The 12,103-nt window shown below is 40.0% G+C and overlaps 1 protein-coding gene across 1 annotated transcript in view; it reads right to left on the bottom strand.

Moving 5' to 3' along the window:
- Positions 1 to 1,721: 1,721 nt before the first annotated feature.
- MMRN1 (multimerin 1) overlaps positions 1,722 to 12,103 on the bottom strand; it is a 44,531-nt gene continuing 34,149 nt past the window's right edge. Inside the window, exons 6-8 of the mRNA XM_010586160.1 lie at positions 9,767 to 11,746; positions 3,277 to 3,423; positions 1,722 to 2,143 (exon numbers count right to left, since the gene is read on the bottom strand). Coding sequence (XP_010584462.1) covers positions 1,722 to 2,143; positions 3,277 to 3,423; positions 9,767 to 11,746 — 2,549 coding nt within the window. The remainder of the gene's footprint in view (positions 2,144 to 3,276; positions 3,424 to 9,766; positions 11,747 to 12,103) is intronic.

The following is a 12,103-nucleotide window of genomic DNA, read 5'->3' as shown; positions in this document are numbered from 1 at the left end:
ACGCCCACAGACACGCTTCGGTACCAATGCTCCTGGTGGAGATTGCACATTTCAGTTTTGAACAACAAAGTGTAGTTTTATACACCTGAGGAAAGGTGCTGTGGGTTATCTTATCTGACATATACAGCACAGGGCAATTCAGTCATGTCATGGACATTCACCTTAAGACCTGGTAAGGTACATTAACTAGAGAGATGAAGATTCTCATGTGTTTTCAATAAAAGTTCCTGACAGTGGAAAACAAAATAATTCAAGGAACTTCAAAACATTCTGGGCATAAATTGCCATAGATCACTGGAGCACAACAATTAACAATAACTGACTGTAAGGGCCATGGAAGGAGAGCATCTGCTCCTTTAAGGGTAGCTGGTCTAAGGAGCCATAAACAAGAACAAGCAGAGACACACCTGCCTGACACATAGTAAGGGAGGTAGTGATGAGAACAAACCTGGCTGGTGGCACTAATTGGTAAGGACATGTGGAGTGTGAGAAAATTTATTTTTCTCAGCTCAGAGGATAAGGAAAGGGAGGGAGACAAACACAGAGACATAAAACCTGATCAATTAGCATTAACAAAGGCAGTAACCAGAAGCAAACCTGGCCAGTCACACCAGTCAATGGGCTATCAAGAAACTGCAGCAACCCAGGACTTTGCAACTGATAAGGAGGTGAACCTGAGGATTTATTTATTCAGGGAGTCATAGCATGAACTAAAAATTTTTTTTTATTGGTTTGGTGCTTGGAAATCACATTCTGGTTTATGCAGACTAAAGTTCATTTCATTTTGCCTTAGTAGTTAGTGAATATAATGCAGAAACAAACAAACTCATAGAATTATAGAGCTCAAACTTAGAAAGTATGATTATCTCATTTAACCTTGTGTACTTTGTAGGCCAAAGTTTACATGTTAAAATCTGTGTGAATCCAATATAACCATGTTTGGTCAAAAACATATCACCTAAGAAAAATCCAGCTGTGGTTTAAATGCTTCAAGCAACAGAGACACTCCACCAAATCCATTATAATGTTTTTCCCATGACTAATTATATTCACTGCTAAAAATTAGCACCTTATTTCTAATCTGAATGTATCTATGTGCAGCTTTTCAGTATCCCCTCTTGGGTTTTTTTCTGCTAGGTAAAAACCAGTTTGTTGTCATGCTGGTTACATTAAAAAAAACATGAATCAATTAAACGCTGACATATCAAGATATGTGGTGAATGATGTCAGGCAAAATGAAAAAGAAATATATTTTTTCCAAACAGAATATATACATGATTATGACTTGATACAATGAGCTAAGTAGTAACCCAGCATCTGAGTCATCAAAATCTATCCATCACCCTTGGTATGCACTCAGGTTGTAAAGAAATAATCAAAACCAGCTTTGATTTGTCTTGAGAACTGATTCTCAGCAACCTTGTGTAAGTACGTTTATGCAATGTAAATGTAGAACATAATTAGATTTGTGCTTCTCAGTCATGCTTATATATATGAGGAAGATGCTTATTTTTCCCCCATCTCCAACCTGTGGACTCTCCTTGTAAATGCACACATGGCTACAACCAAGCAACTTCATGGAGAATCAGTACTTAAAACACCATCACACTGGTTACTTTGAGAAACTTACTGCTGTTAAAGAAACAAACTATTTAAAGGCAAAGGTAAATTCCCATGCAGGTTGCTTCACTTGATGGCAACTGTTTACAATTAGGACTGACTTAGGTACGATATAACAAGTAACCACTAAACGTAGTTACTGGTGGATACTTGGCTGGTATAGAGCCAGTTGTCAGCCTGAGCCAAACTTCTTGACCATAATTTAACTCTAATAAAGCATTCCCAGTAATTACTCTGTCAGTGTACTTGTTACTATTAATATTTTCAGCCTGAAAAGTGAGTTTGTCTATTCCATCAATGACCAGATAGCCAGAGGCACGTGGACTAGATGATTCAATGGTATATTCAAAAACATAGACCCCCAGATATGGAACATGGAACTTCCCGGTTGCTGGGGCAAATGAAGCTCCGTAGTTGACATCCAGATTGTTAAACCTGATGGGTCCGGGAGTCATCATTCCATACGTATGAGAGGCAAAAAAAGCCACCATAGGTGCATATCTGTATGATCCTTTTGAAAAATCTGGAAAGGAACAAAGAACAATTTCAAGTAATGTTACATTGTAGAAAGGCAACTGGGACCAGCCAGAAGATCAAAAGCAGCTTTTCTGAAGTCACATCATCCAGTAGCTTGAGCAACTGAAACATAGTATTTCTGCATAAACACAGAGCTTTTCTGTATTGTACAAAAAGTCATTTTCTTCACAATTAGTGCTAGGTGTATCCACAAAAGAATAATTTTAGAAACAGCAAGGGAACTTTATGTTTGTCTATACTATGTTATCATTAAGGGAACTGCTATTTTTCTTTCTCCCCGCACTCCCCCCCTCCCCACGAAGTTTTTCCCACCCCTGGATCTCTTTCATTGTTCATCTGTGTGTGCTGAAGCCAAGAATTTTCTCCACAAATCTTAGACAAACACTGAAGAGGTTTAGCACTCCTGATGTTAAATGAGGGAAAAAAAGTATATGTTTTTTCCCTTCAAGTTGAGCCTGCACACTATGATTCCCTGCCACTGTACAAATTATTTTATTCGCTATTCATATGCTGTCATGACTGAGAATCAGCCAAATGGCTGCTGAAAGCTGCATAAAATTCACATTCCATGTGGCCTGGATGTAAATTATTTATTTGTTTACTGGACTGAATAGCACAGTTTCCACTTTTCTTTTTTGAAATATCTTTCAAGGGCTGCATCTTTGCTGATGAAAATCAGAGGCACCCCTAAAATGACTCCTTGAGGCCAGAGTCCCACACATCATGGTAGCTGCTGGTATTTACAGAGCATTTATGGCCGTGCTGAAGCTGATATTCCCCAGTGATGTGAATTTACCTCCCCCTTCATATTCTATGATATCATGTTCAGATACATCTACTGCATATCCTCCCACTCTGTGCAATTCAGCAGGGAGCTTTCCAGCTATTATGGCTGATCCCAGCCCAATTTAATCCCATCTTCTGGTCATATTAAAGAAAGAGATCATGAGTCACCCACAGGGATTGATGTCTTCAGCACCAAAACACAGGACACTACTTCTTGAGTTGGCACTCATTAAAGTGAAATGTGAGACCTTTGACCAGCAAATGCTCTCTAATTAGGCCCTGGGGCAGAGGACCGTACCGCTAGCATATTGCACTACTAAATTCTTTACTTGCCGACACTCAGAGAATTGTCGTTCACCAACTTCGTGCTGCAGTTGACTCCTCCAAAGGGGTGGCGACAAGCACAAATAAAACTCTGTCTGTCATTGATACAGGTTCCTCCATTGTGGCATGGGGAACTGACACAAGCTGAATACTGCCCTGTGATAGAGAAGGAGGAAACCCAACAACATCAGTTGCAATGTCATTACAGTGACACTTCCCAAGTTTTCAGTATCTTGGAAAGCCTCTTGGTCAATTCATAAAGCTGGTGGAATTTCTGCAGGGGTTCTGTGTGAAGGCCAGCTTCAGATCCTGTCCAGGACCCATTGCTAGTCTAACCTCCCTCTTTGCCTGAACACAGCACACCCTCAGCTAGCCTCCAAGGTATTCAGAATAACCTATAAATGCTGAGTTCATGTTGTCTGCAATCACATGACTAAAGAAACCTGTTGGATCAGCTAATTAGTCTTTACTACGAATGGGAATGTGCTGAGAGGCTTGGAGCTGACCATACTACAGGAGTCCTTCAGAAACAAACAGCAAAACTTTGAAGAGACAGTACTGACATATGCAATTTTATTTCCTTCTTCTGGTGAGACAAAAGAAATAGTTATTTTCCTGCTGGTTCAGGCAAATCTGTGCTTCAGTTTGGTCTCACTAGCGCAGGCACAGAAGGCTGCTCTTTTTGGACAGAGCCAGCTTATCCTTGGGTGTACCAAAATACAGATTTTGTACTGCTGATGTACAGGTTGGACTGTCCTGTCTATGACATTACTCAACCAGACGTGTCACAACCATTGCAGGAGAGTCTGGCTACTGGTGGTGAAAGATCTTAAATGCTGTCCAAACGACTTCCAGTACTTGTTCTTGCCCATAAATAACTCAATTCCAGGATATCTACTGAGACTGTTGTAGAAGTTTTGTATTTCAAGCAACACAAATTATATCAAATGGGTGGGTTTGCAGAGCACCCTCACCAAGGATGTTCTTGCCTCTCTTCATGACTATGTATGAGCTGGCCAGGTCATGCCCAGCCAATACGGATAAATCTGTCAGTCCAGTGCTGCTGAGCTATGAGACAGTAACTACTGAGTGTAATTGTACAATGTGTTGTCATAGCAGTTTGAGGGGAAGAACATTCAGATCACATTAGAAAATAAATATTGCTATGCAAAATTCTGAACACAAAGCCATACATTTTTCCTTTCTCTTGCTTTGGTCAAATAAAAGTCAGATGTTTTAGAAAATGAACCTTTACTCTCTGGGAAAGGGTACACTCTGGAAAGGGAACTCCACACAGTCCTGTGATGGTAAATCGAGATTGGTAGGTGGGAGCTGAAAAAGCCTTTTATGAGAGGATCTACTTTTTGGCCCATAGTGATCTTCAGATTCTCACTCAGCCATTTCACAGACTGCTGCAATAAGGCAAACTATGTCCATGAGAAATTTTAGTTCAGCGAGCAGAATGCTAAAGCACTTTGTCCAGTGCCACTTGAATTCACACTGATGGGGCATATGGACTTAAAAACACAACAGTAATTCTTTTCGCAGAATATCATGTCCATCCCATAATGCCTGAAATAAAGCAATTTAGGACTGTCATGACTGGGGTCACAGCACAGGCAACTGGACATGAGGAAATAATGTTTTTCTTCTCAGATAATAGTTTTGCTGCACACTTATTTGAAGTTATTTTTCACTCATATTTGCCAAGCAGCCACATATTTACCAAGTGTGAAAGGAAAGCAGAAAAGGAAGGAAAACAGCTGATTGTGCTGACTGTATCATATTCCCAAAATACAAAAGCTTTGTGCAAGAACATGGCAGCTTCTCTGCTAATTGGCCTCTGCTTATCATAAAGAAGAATTAAATCCAAGAAACAGGAAAAAGATCACAAAAAGGAAATGATGATGAGATTGAGACTAGTGTTTTAACAGTCTGCTGAGGCATGACTTTGTCTGAACTTAACCTTGGAGTTAAATCAAATTCAGACTTAGCTTTACCTACAATAAATTAACCCTCCAGATGCAGCATTGCTTAACAGCAGCTGGGGAGCCTGCTCTGTTTGCTAGAACTAGGAGAAGCTGTGGAGAGATTTGAGTCAAGTTAGGATTTTCAGAGTAAGAGGCAAATGCCCTAGATCTCCACTGAGCAGGTAATGTCTATGTAACTTCCATGTGATCTTACAATAGCATGCTTTTGCTGTCATTTCTGGCTGAGGCTGCCCATCTGACCAGTATTTTCTTTTTCCTTGCTGAAGGCCGTCCTGAGATAATATGTCCATATTGTCTGCTTGGGGTAAAGATGCCAAGAGGTTCAGATTAGGAAAGGATTTCCTACTACAGTACATATCCTATTTTTAATTAGTCTTTCACAACTTAGTAGCGTAGATGAGTAAAAGAGGGAGACCTTATAAATTAAATTAATGGCTTAAATTGCAGCTATTAATAGCAGAGAATAAATGGAATGCAGTTGCTATTTATGCTCGATATGGTAGGAGTGAAGAGAGCCAGTTAATGCTGAGGTTTGCTACTCTTCGGGAAGGCAAGCAGCCAGAAACTCTTTTGGGAAATAGACTGCCAATGCTGTACAAACAAATCTTCAAACAAATAATGAAGCTCTGTCAGTATCTACTGGGGTGTTGTTTAGAAGCAGCTCAAATATTTAGCAATTTAATGGTCTCCTTATGGAAAGAAGTGACTCCAGTGTTTCAATTTGGAAATGCCTGAACAGGAAGTAACCAACGTTTTCTCAATATTTAGTTATCAGTAACTGTCTCTCAGGAAGCCCTGGGAGATTGGAAGAGCCTGGGAATCTACTAAACCACCCTGTTTACACAGGCTTAGTCTGGTCGTCAGCCTACAATTATTAATCACATCTGGCTTAGCGCTTTCAGTCTGACAGTGATGAAAGCGATGAGCATCCCCAGTAGCCTCGATGCGAGGAGTGCCAGGGAACAGCAGGACAGAGGCAGCCCCGCTGGGGCCAGCACCCAGGAAATGAGGGTGACAGCAGGGCTGGTGCCTCACCTGGAAAGGTGACAAGCAGAGCATGACAGGTTGATCATGGTAACCAGTGTTAGTCACAGCCCAGCATAACTGAAAAGGCCTGGGATTTTGGCTTGAGCTGAAACAGGGATCCCAGGCACATGGGCAGGGTATGCAGCCTCGGGACTAGGTCAGGATGCCCAGGGCAATTAAGGCTATCGGTGCAGTCAGGGCCCTGACAGGGAATTCAGATATAAGTGCTGTGTAGGGCATTTGCAGTGCAAAAAAACCACAAAGATTCACCCGCAGTGTTCTTGGGCAAAAAGCAAGGAGGAGAGGTGCCTCATCTGTGCTCTCCAGTTTTGGGTGGGAGCAGATTGTCGAGACTGATCTGAGCTACGTGGACTCTGGAAACTCTGCTTCTCTGTTAAGCAGAGGTATCTAATACTTTCAGTGTGATGATTTCAGAATCACAAAATTAAAACCACAGAACAGTTTCATCTACCCATTAGTCTAAAGAGTAAATACGCAAAATTGAAGTATATGTCATCAAACTGAAATAGAATAATCATTGAACTTGTAGAATTAAAACACAAGATGGAAAACATTTAAACAGGTTAATTTCACTGCAGGCTTGAATGATAAAGAGACAATGGAAGCTTGCATTTCTGTTAGGAGTCGGAAATCATGTGAAAACAAAATCAGAAATAAGACACAGAAAATGAGAATGGAAAGAAATTACCTCTCTCACATATGGATGCACTGTTTTATATTTAAATGTAACACAGTTGCACTCTCAGTTATTCATGTTGATGGGAGGATGGCATAATCTGAATAAAGCAAAACCACAACTAATACAAGACGTGCAACAAAAGAGTGCATTCACCTTTGGAAACCATGGCAGCCTCTAGATTCTGTAGAGAACAGATAGAGCACTAAATGCCAATGGGAAAAATGGGAACTGAGCTAAGCTGCCCTCATGCTGCATCATGCATTTCTGCAGTAGAACAACACATTGGAAGGTAGGAGCAGACATAATCCATAACGAAGACTAATAAAGAGTTTACTGTATATTTTTTTCTTTAAAGGCTATCATCTCCCCTATGTTAGATACTTGAAGCTGTCCTAAGACCATCACTTTTTTATTCCCACCAGGTTGCCATTACAGTTAGTATCAGGTAAAGCGTTAGAGGGTTTTTTTGTCCCTCATACACATATTGCAGCCTCTAACTGACATAAACCTTTTCTTTTGTTCATGGGAAGTCTCCAAACCTGTATGTCCCTGCATATGCAATGCAAATTCACATTGTTTCCCCTTGATTTCAAATAACTACTGAGGAAAGTATTACCTCAGGGCCAAATCCTGAACACATTACAGCCAATGAAAATCTCAATCTGTTAGAGGAGGATCAAATGTTGAATGTATTGGAATCAATGACAATTGTCATTCACCTCTTTCTAGAATTTTATTCTAATATTTTTTAATTGAAAAATACCATCTAATGTCAAATACATTTTATAATTAGCCAATTATGCCTTAGCGTTTCTTCTAGAAACTTTAGCAGAGTCAGCACATATCTCTGGATGGTCCCCTGGAACTTGAGAAAAAAAGCTTTCCTGGAGAAGTAAAATCAACCCAGGTAGAAGATTGGTAATTGTTAATTAGGATAATAGTCTTACTTCTTTAACTTACAGAAATGTAATGTATGACTGCTAGGCATGAAACATCAAGTGCAAAAGCTCATTACTGATGGAAAAGTCTGCATAAACATTGCTATGTAGAAACCTTGCATAAAAATAGGGCTTTTCAACATCTGCAAAGACCTGCACTTTCTGTGAGAGTGAGCATACATCAAATGTTATCAAGCAAGCTTTAAAATTCACCATGAGACAAATAATAAATAGGAAAGACACAAATTCATTAACGTGAAGTAAAAAACAGAGCAGATGGCAGCTTCCTGTGCTCCAGGCATGTAGCACTGGTGACATTTTCCAACAAAGTAGAAGACTCAGGAAGGATCAAAGGCATCATAGCTCATTTTCCCTTAATTTTAATTGTGAATGAGGGTTTTGAACTTCCACCCTGTGCAGTGGCAGGAACGGGCAGAAAACAGAAATGACTGAGAAAAAAATGTCGTTTTTAATATAAAAATATTCAATCTACTTGGTAGTAAGAATTTGGCAAATCTTGGTGCATTTTTAATTGTGACTGCCTGTTTGAATAGCTGTGTGTCCTCTGTAACTGAAAAGATAACCAAGGACTGAAATCTTTCAGTTTGGATGGCTTTCAGCAGAAGCGAAGCTACTCATAGGACTGGGGCTTTAAAAAGAATCCTTCCATTGATTATTGAAAAGTGCAGTACCTAAGACAGGAGGAGATGAAGGAGGGAGGGGGGAAAGAGAGGGAAGAGGCACAGAGAGGGAGAGAGGAAAGGACATTGCCCATGGTCTTAGCACACGAACAAGATTGGTAGCTCTTACTACCCCTACATCTGCTTACAATAGGGACCAAATATAATTTCAGAAATGTTCATAAGTTTAAGAATGCTTTACAGAACAGATTTTGGTCTGGGTCTTCAAAAGTATCTGGAGATCTCTCTGTCAGTTAGGAATCTGTCTCACTTATTTTAATGTGAATTTGAGTCCTCTAGTGGCTTCTAGTCACTTAACCACTCTTTATTTTCTGTCTTTTCCCAGAAATTATATTTCCATAAAACATTATCTTGTGCTATTGATTTTCACTCAAGTCTGATTCCAAAAGTCATAACTCAGAGTTTGTACTTCTGTGGATTCATCCATATGAATTTATTTCACATGATGACATTTGAATTTAAGTTCAGAAGCAAATCACACTCAAAATGTCCTTTATAAGAATGGCAGCTCCTACTTAGCTGCTCTGTTCTCCAGATGGATTCAAGACAAACCTACTTTATTGGCTGGTCTCCTGATTCTGCAAGAACACACTATTGTAATTGTAACTGCACTAATAATCTCAATGAAGTACTGAAGGAGGTGGCAAAATCCTCATTACAGTCATTTGGTGTATTCACTTGCTTCAGGTTTTTGATACTTTTCATCCCCGCTGACACTCCAAAGTACTGATGCAACTCCAGATTTCTCTCCCAGCTTGCATGGTTTTTTTAATGAAATTGCTAATTGAGATGCAGGCACAAAATTCTTGTAGTTTAGATTCTGTCTAAATTGTCAGTTACATTTGAAAGGTCAGGTTCTCAGTTGAGTATGTGTGCATACATATGTATCTTAAATTGATCATATGTGAATTTATTAAGGAAAAAGCTCCTAGATGCCTTAGTGCAGAGTATCCTCATAAGAAAAATAAATTCTCTTGTAAGCAAGAGACCAGAGTAACCTCAAGTTTCTCTGAAACACTCTTTATTGCAGTCTATGGGCTTTTTATGCAACCTCAGTCAAGGTCTGCCACCTCAGTTCATCACAATGGTTACATAAGCCTTTATTACAAAGACCTTCATTTTTAGTAGAGTAAAATGTATTACCTGGTTCTATAGTATTATCTGTGTTTCTCTGACTTCGGCTTGCCAGGCCCATGGTTACATTTGCTGCTCCTTTTTTTGCTGGGGCTGGTTTCTTTATAACCGGTTTCACCTGCTTCTGAAGTTTGGTGATGTTGTTCATTGCATTTGCCACCGATACATCAACACGCTGGGTTAAATTTGTCAAGATGGTTCCTGCTTTTATTTCAAGCACAGATTCAATGAGCTCTTTGAGGCCTCTCTGCAGCAGGTGGATATCTGGCTGAGCAGGTTTCATTAGCAGAGGTATACTCGCATTCACTTTTTGGATGCTGTTGTTTGTATCCTGACACAGCCCCCAGGCCTCATGAGCAGTCTTGTTCAGGAATGGAATGGTGTTTGAGAAGTGGATCGACTTGGCTTCCAGGGCCTTGATCCTGGAACTCAGCGTCTGGAGCTGAAGTGAGACCACTAGTTCTTTCTCTGTCGAGGCAGCTTTGGTTTTTTTCAGTGGGACACAGTTGTTTGCCAAAAACTTGGAAATTTTTGACTCCACATTCAGAAGGCGAACCTCATGGTCCCTTGATTCCTCCACAGAGTCAAATAGTTTTTCTTTCAGGTGGCTGATATCTTGTTGTTGATTGTCCACTTTTGAGAATGTATCATTTAAAATATAGAAAACTCTTCTGAAATTGTGGAGGATACTTTTGTCAGACTCCTCGTATGGAAGATCAGAAAGGGGTGGCACTACTTGTGAAGTGAACTCATACTTCTTACCAAGGAGCAGTGTCTGGAGGGATTCATTCAACTGTTGGAATTGGGGAATGAAAGCCAGGAGGCTGACCAGTTTCTCAGCTCTGCCACAGCAGACATCAGTCTCATTTCTTAGAACACGTAGCATATCTTTCAGTACATAGTTATCTTGAATAGAATCGATAGCACTGTTTATTACTGTCATGGTCTTGTTTAACCCATCTTCTAGTTCCATGGAGCACTCATTAACACGACTCTCAAACAGTTCCTGATAAGCTTGAGATTCATTTTCAAGTCCTTCTTGAGTTTTGGAAAGCTCCTTGATTGCAGAACTCATTCTGTTAATGACAGTAGTGAGGTTTTCAAGCTTCTCACTGATTTCTTCAGTTTTGATTTGTTGCTCATACTCTGAAGTCAGACTAAAAGGAACCCCTTGTTCAATCAAGGGTTGAAGGATCTCCATATCATAGCACAAATCATTAATTTGCTCATTCATTTTGTCCATCTTATTGTCCAATGGAAGAACCAGGTCAGAGAGACTTTTGTTTAGGACAAGCACATTCTCTTGAGCTGCTGCCAGCTGTGTTTGGAAATCCCTTCTGCTCTCTGACAACATGTTATCACAGACCCCCAGAACAGACTGCCTCTGAATTTCCAGTGCAACACTGAGATTGCTGATCTTGCTATCTTGGACCCTTAGGTCATCATAGATCTGCAGCACCATCATGCCTTGTTTCTTTACTTTCTCATGCAATGTGAACATGTACTCTGTAACATTGTACTCCGTGACTTTATCTGCTGAAGGGATGTTTTGGCTTGAAGACAGTTCAGCTAATAATAGCTGTTCATGAGCACCTTTCATTTCAGTAAGACTCCTATTTAAAGATTCATAATAAATGACACTTCTTGATTGTTGATGCTCCAAGTTATCTTCCAAGGATTTCTGCTTTTCTTGTAAAGCTTTCATAGGCTTGTCACAAGTGAGGGTCATTTCCTCTTTCATCTGCACCATATGACTCTTTAGCTCCAGAATGTCAAGCTTTGTTGGCCCACTGTCTTTCTCCTGAGCAAATTTTTGTTGGGTTTCATTCAGACGCTTGACTAATTCTTTTGTATTTTCAAGATCATCTGACAAACTAGACACAGCCTTGAAAATTTGAGCCATGCTCTCTTGCATTTCACCTTGAAATGCTTTAAAGTGCTCTTTGACAAGGTCTTTGACTAATTCATTAATGTTTCTGGATTTGAGACCTTTGGGAAAAAAGGAGAAATATGGAAACATTCAAACCAATTGTGTTAGCAGCATCTAAGTTTTTTCTACAATATGAACAAACACAGTGCCATACAGAAGTGAAACACACACAGCCCTGCCCCAGTATACCCACCCATAGAGCAAAATTTAAAACTGAGGAATGTAGAGGATGGGTTATAGTGCTTGAAGACTCATCCCTGCTTTTACTGAAATCAATGGGAGTTTTGCTATTTTGAAAGGGCACTCAGACTCTGCACATGGTATCAACTTTGATATCCTAGCTGTGCTGTTTCTGAGCACTGAAATTAGGAGATCTGTGTACTTTTGTGGCTTGATCATAAGAAAATGATGTGTCC

This window comes from Haliaeetus leucocephalus, unplaced genomic scaffold (assembly GCF_000737465.1).
Source record: "Haliaeetus leucocephalus isolate CR32 unplaced genomic scaffold, Haliaeetus_leucocephalus-4.0 Scaffold140, whole genome shotgun sequence".
Classification (NCBI taxonomy): domain Eukaryota; kingdom Metazoa; phylum Chordata; class Aves; order Accipitriformes; family Accipitridae; genus Haliaeetus; species Haliaeetus leucocephalus.
This window is presented reverse-complemented; position numbering and strand designations above follow the sequence as displayed.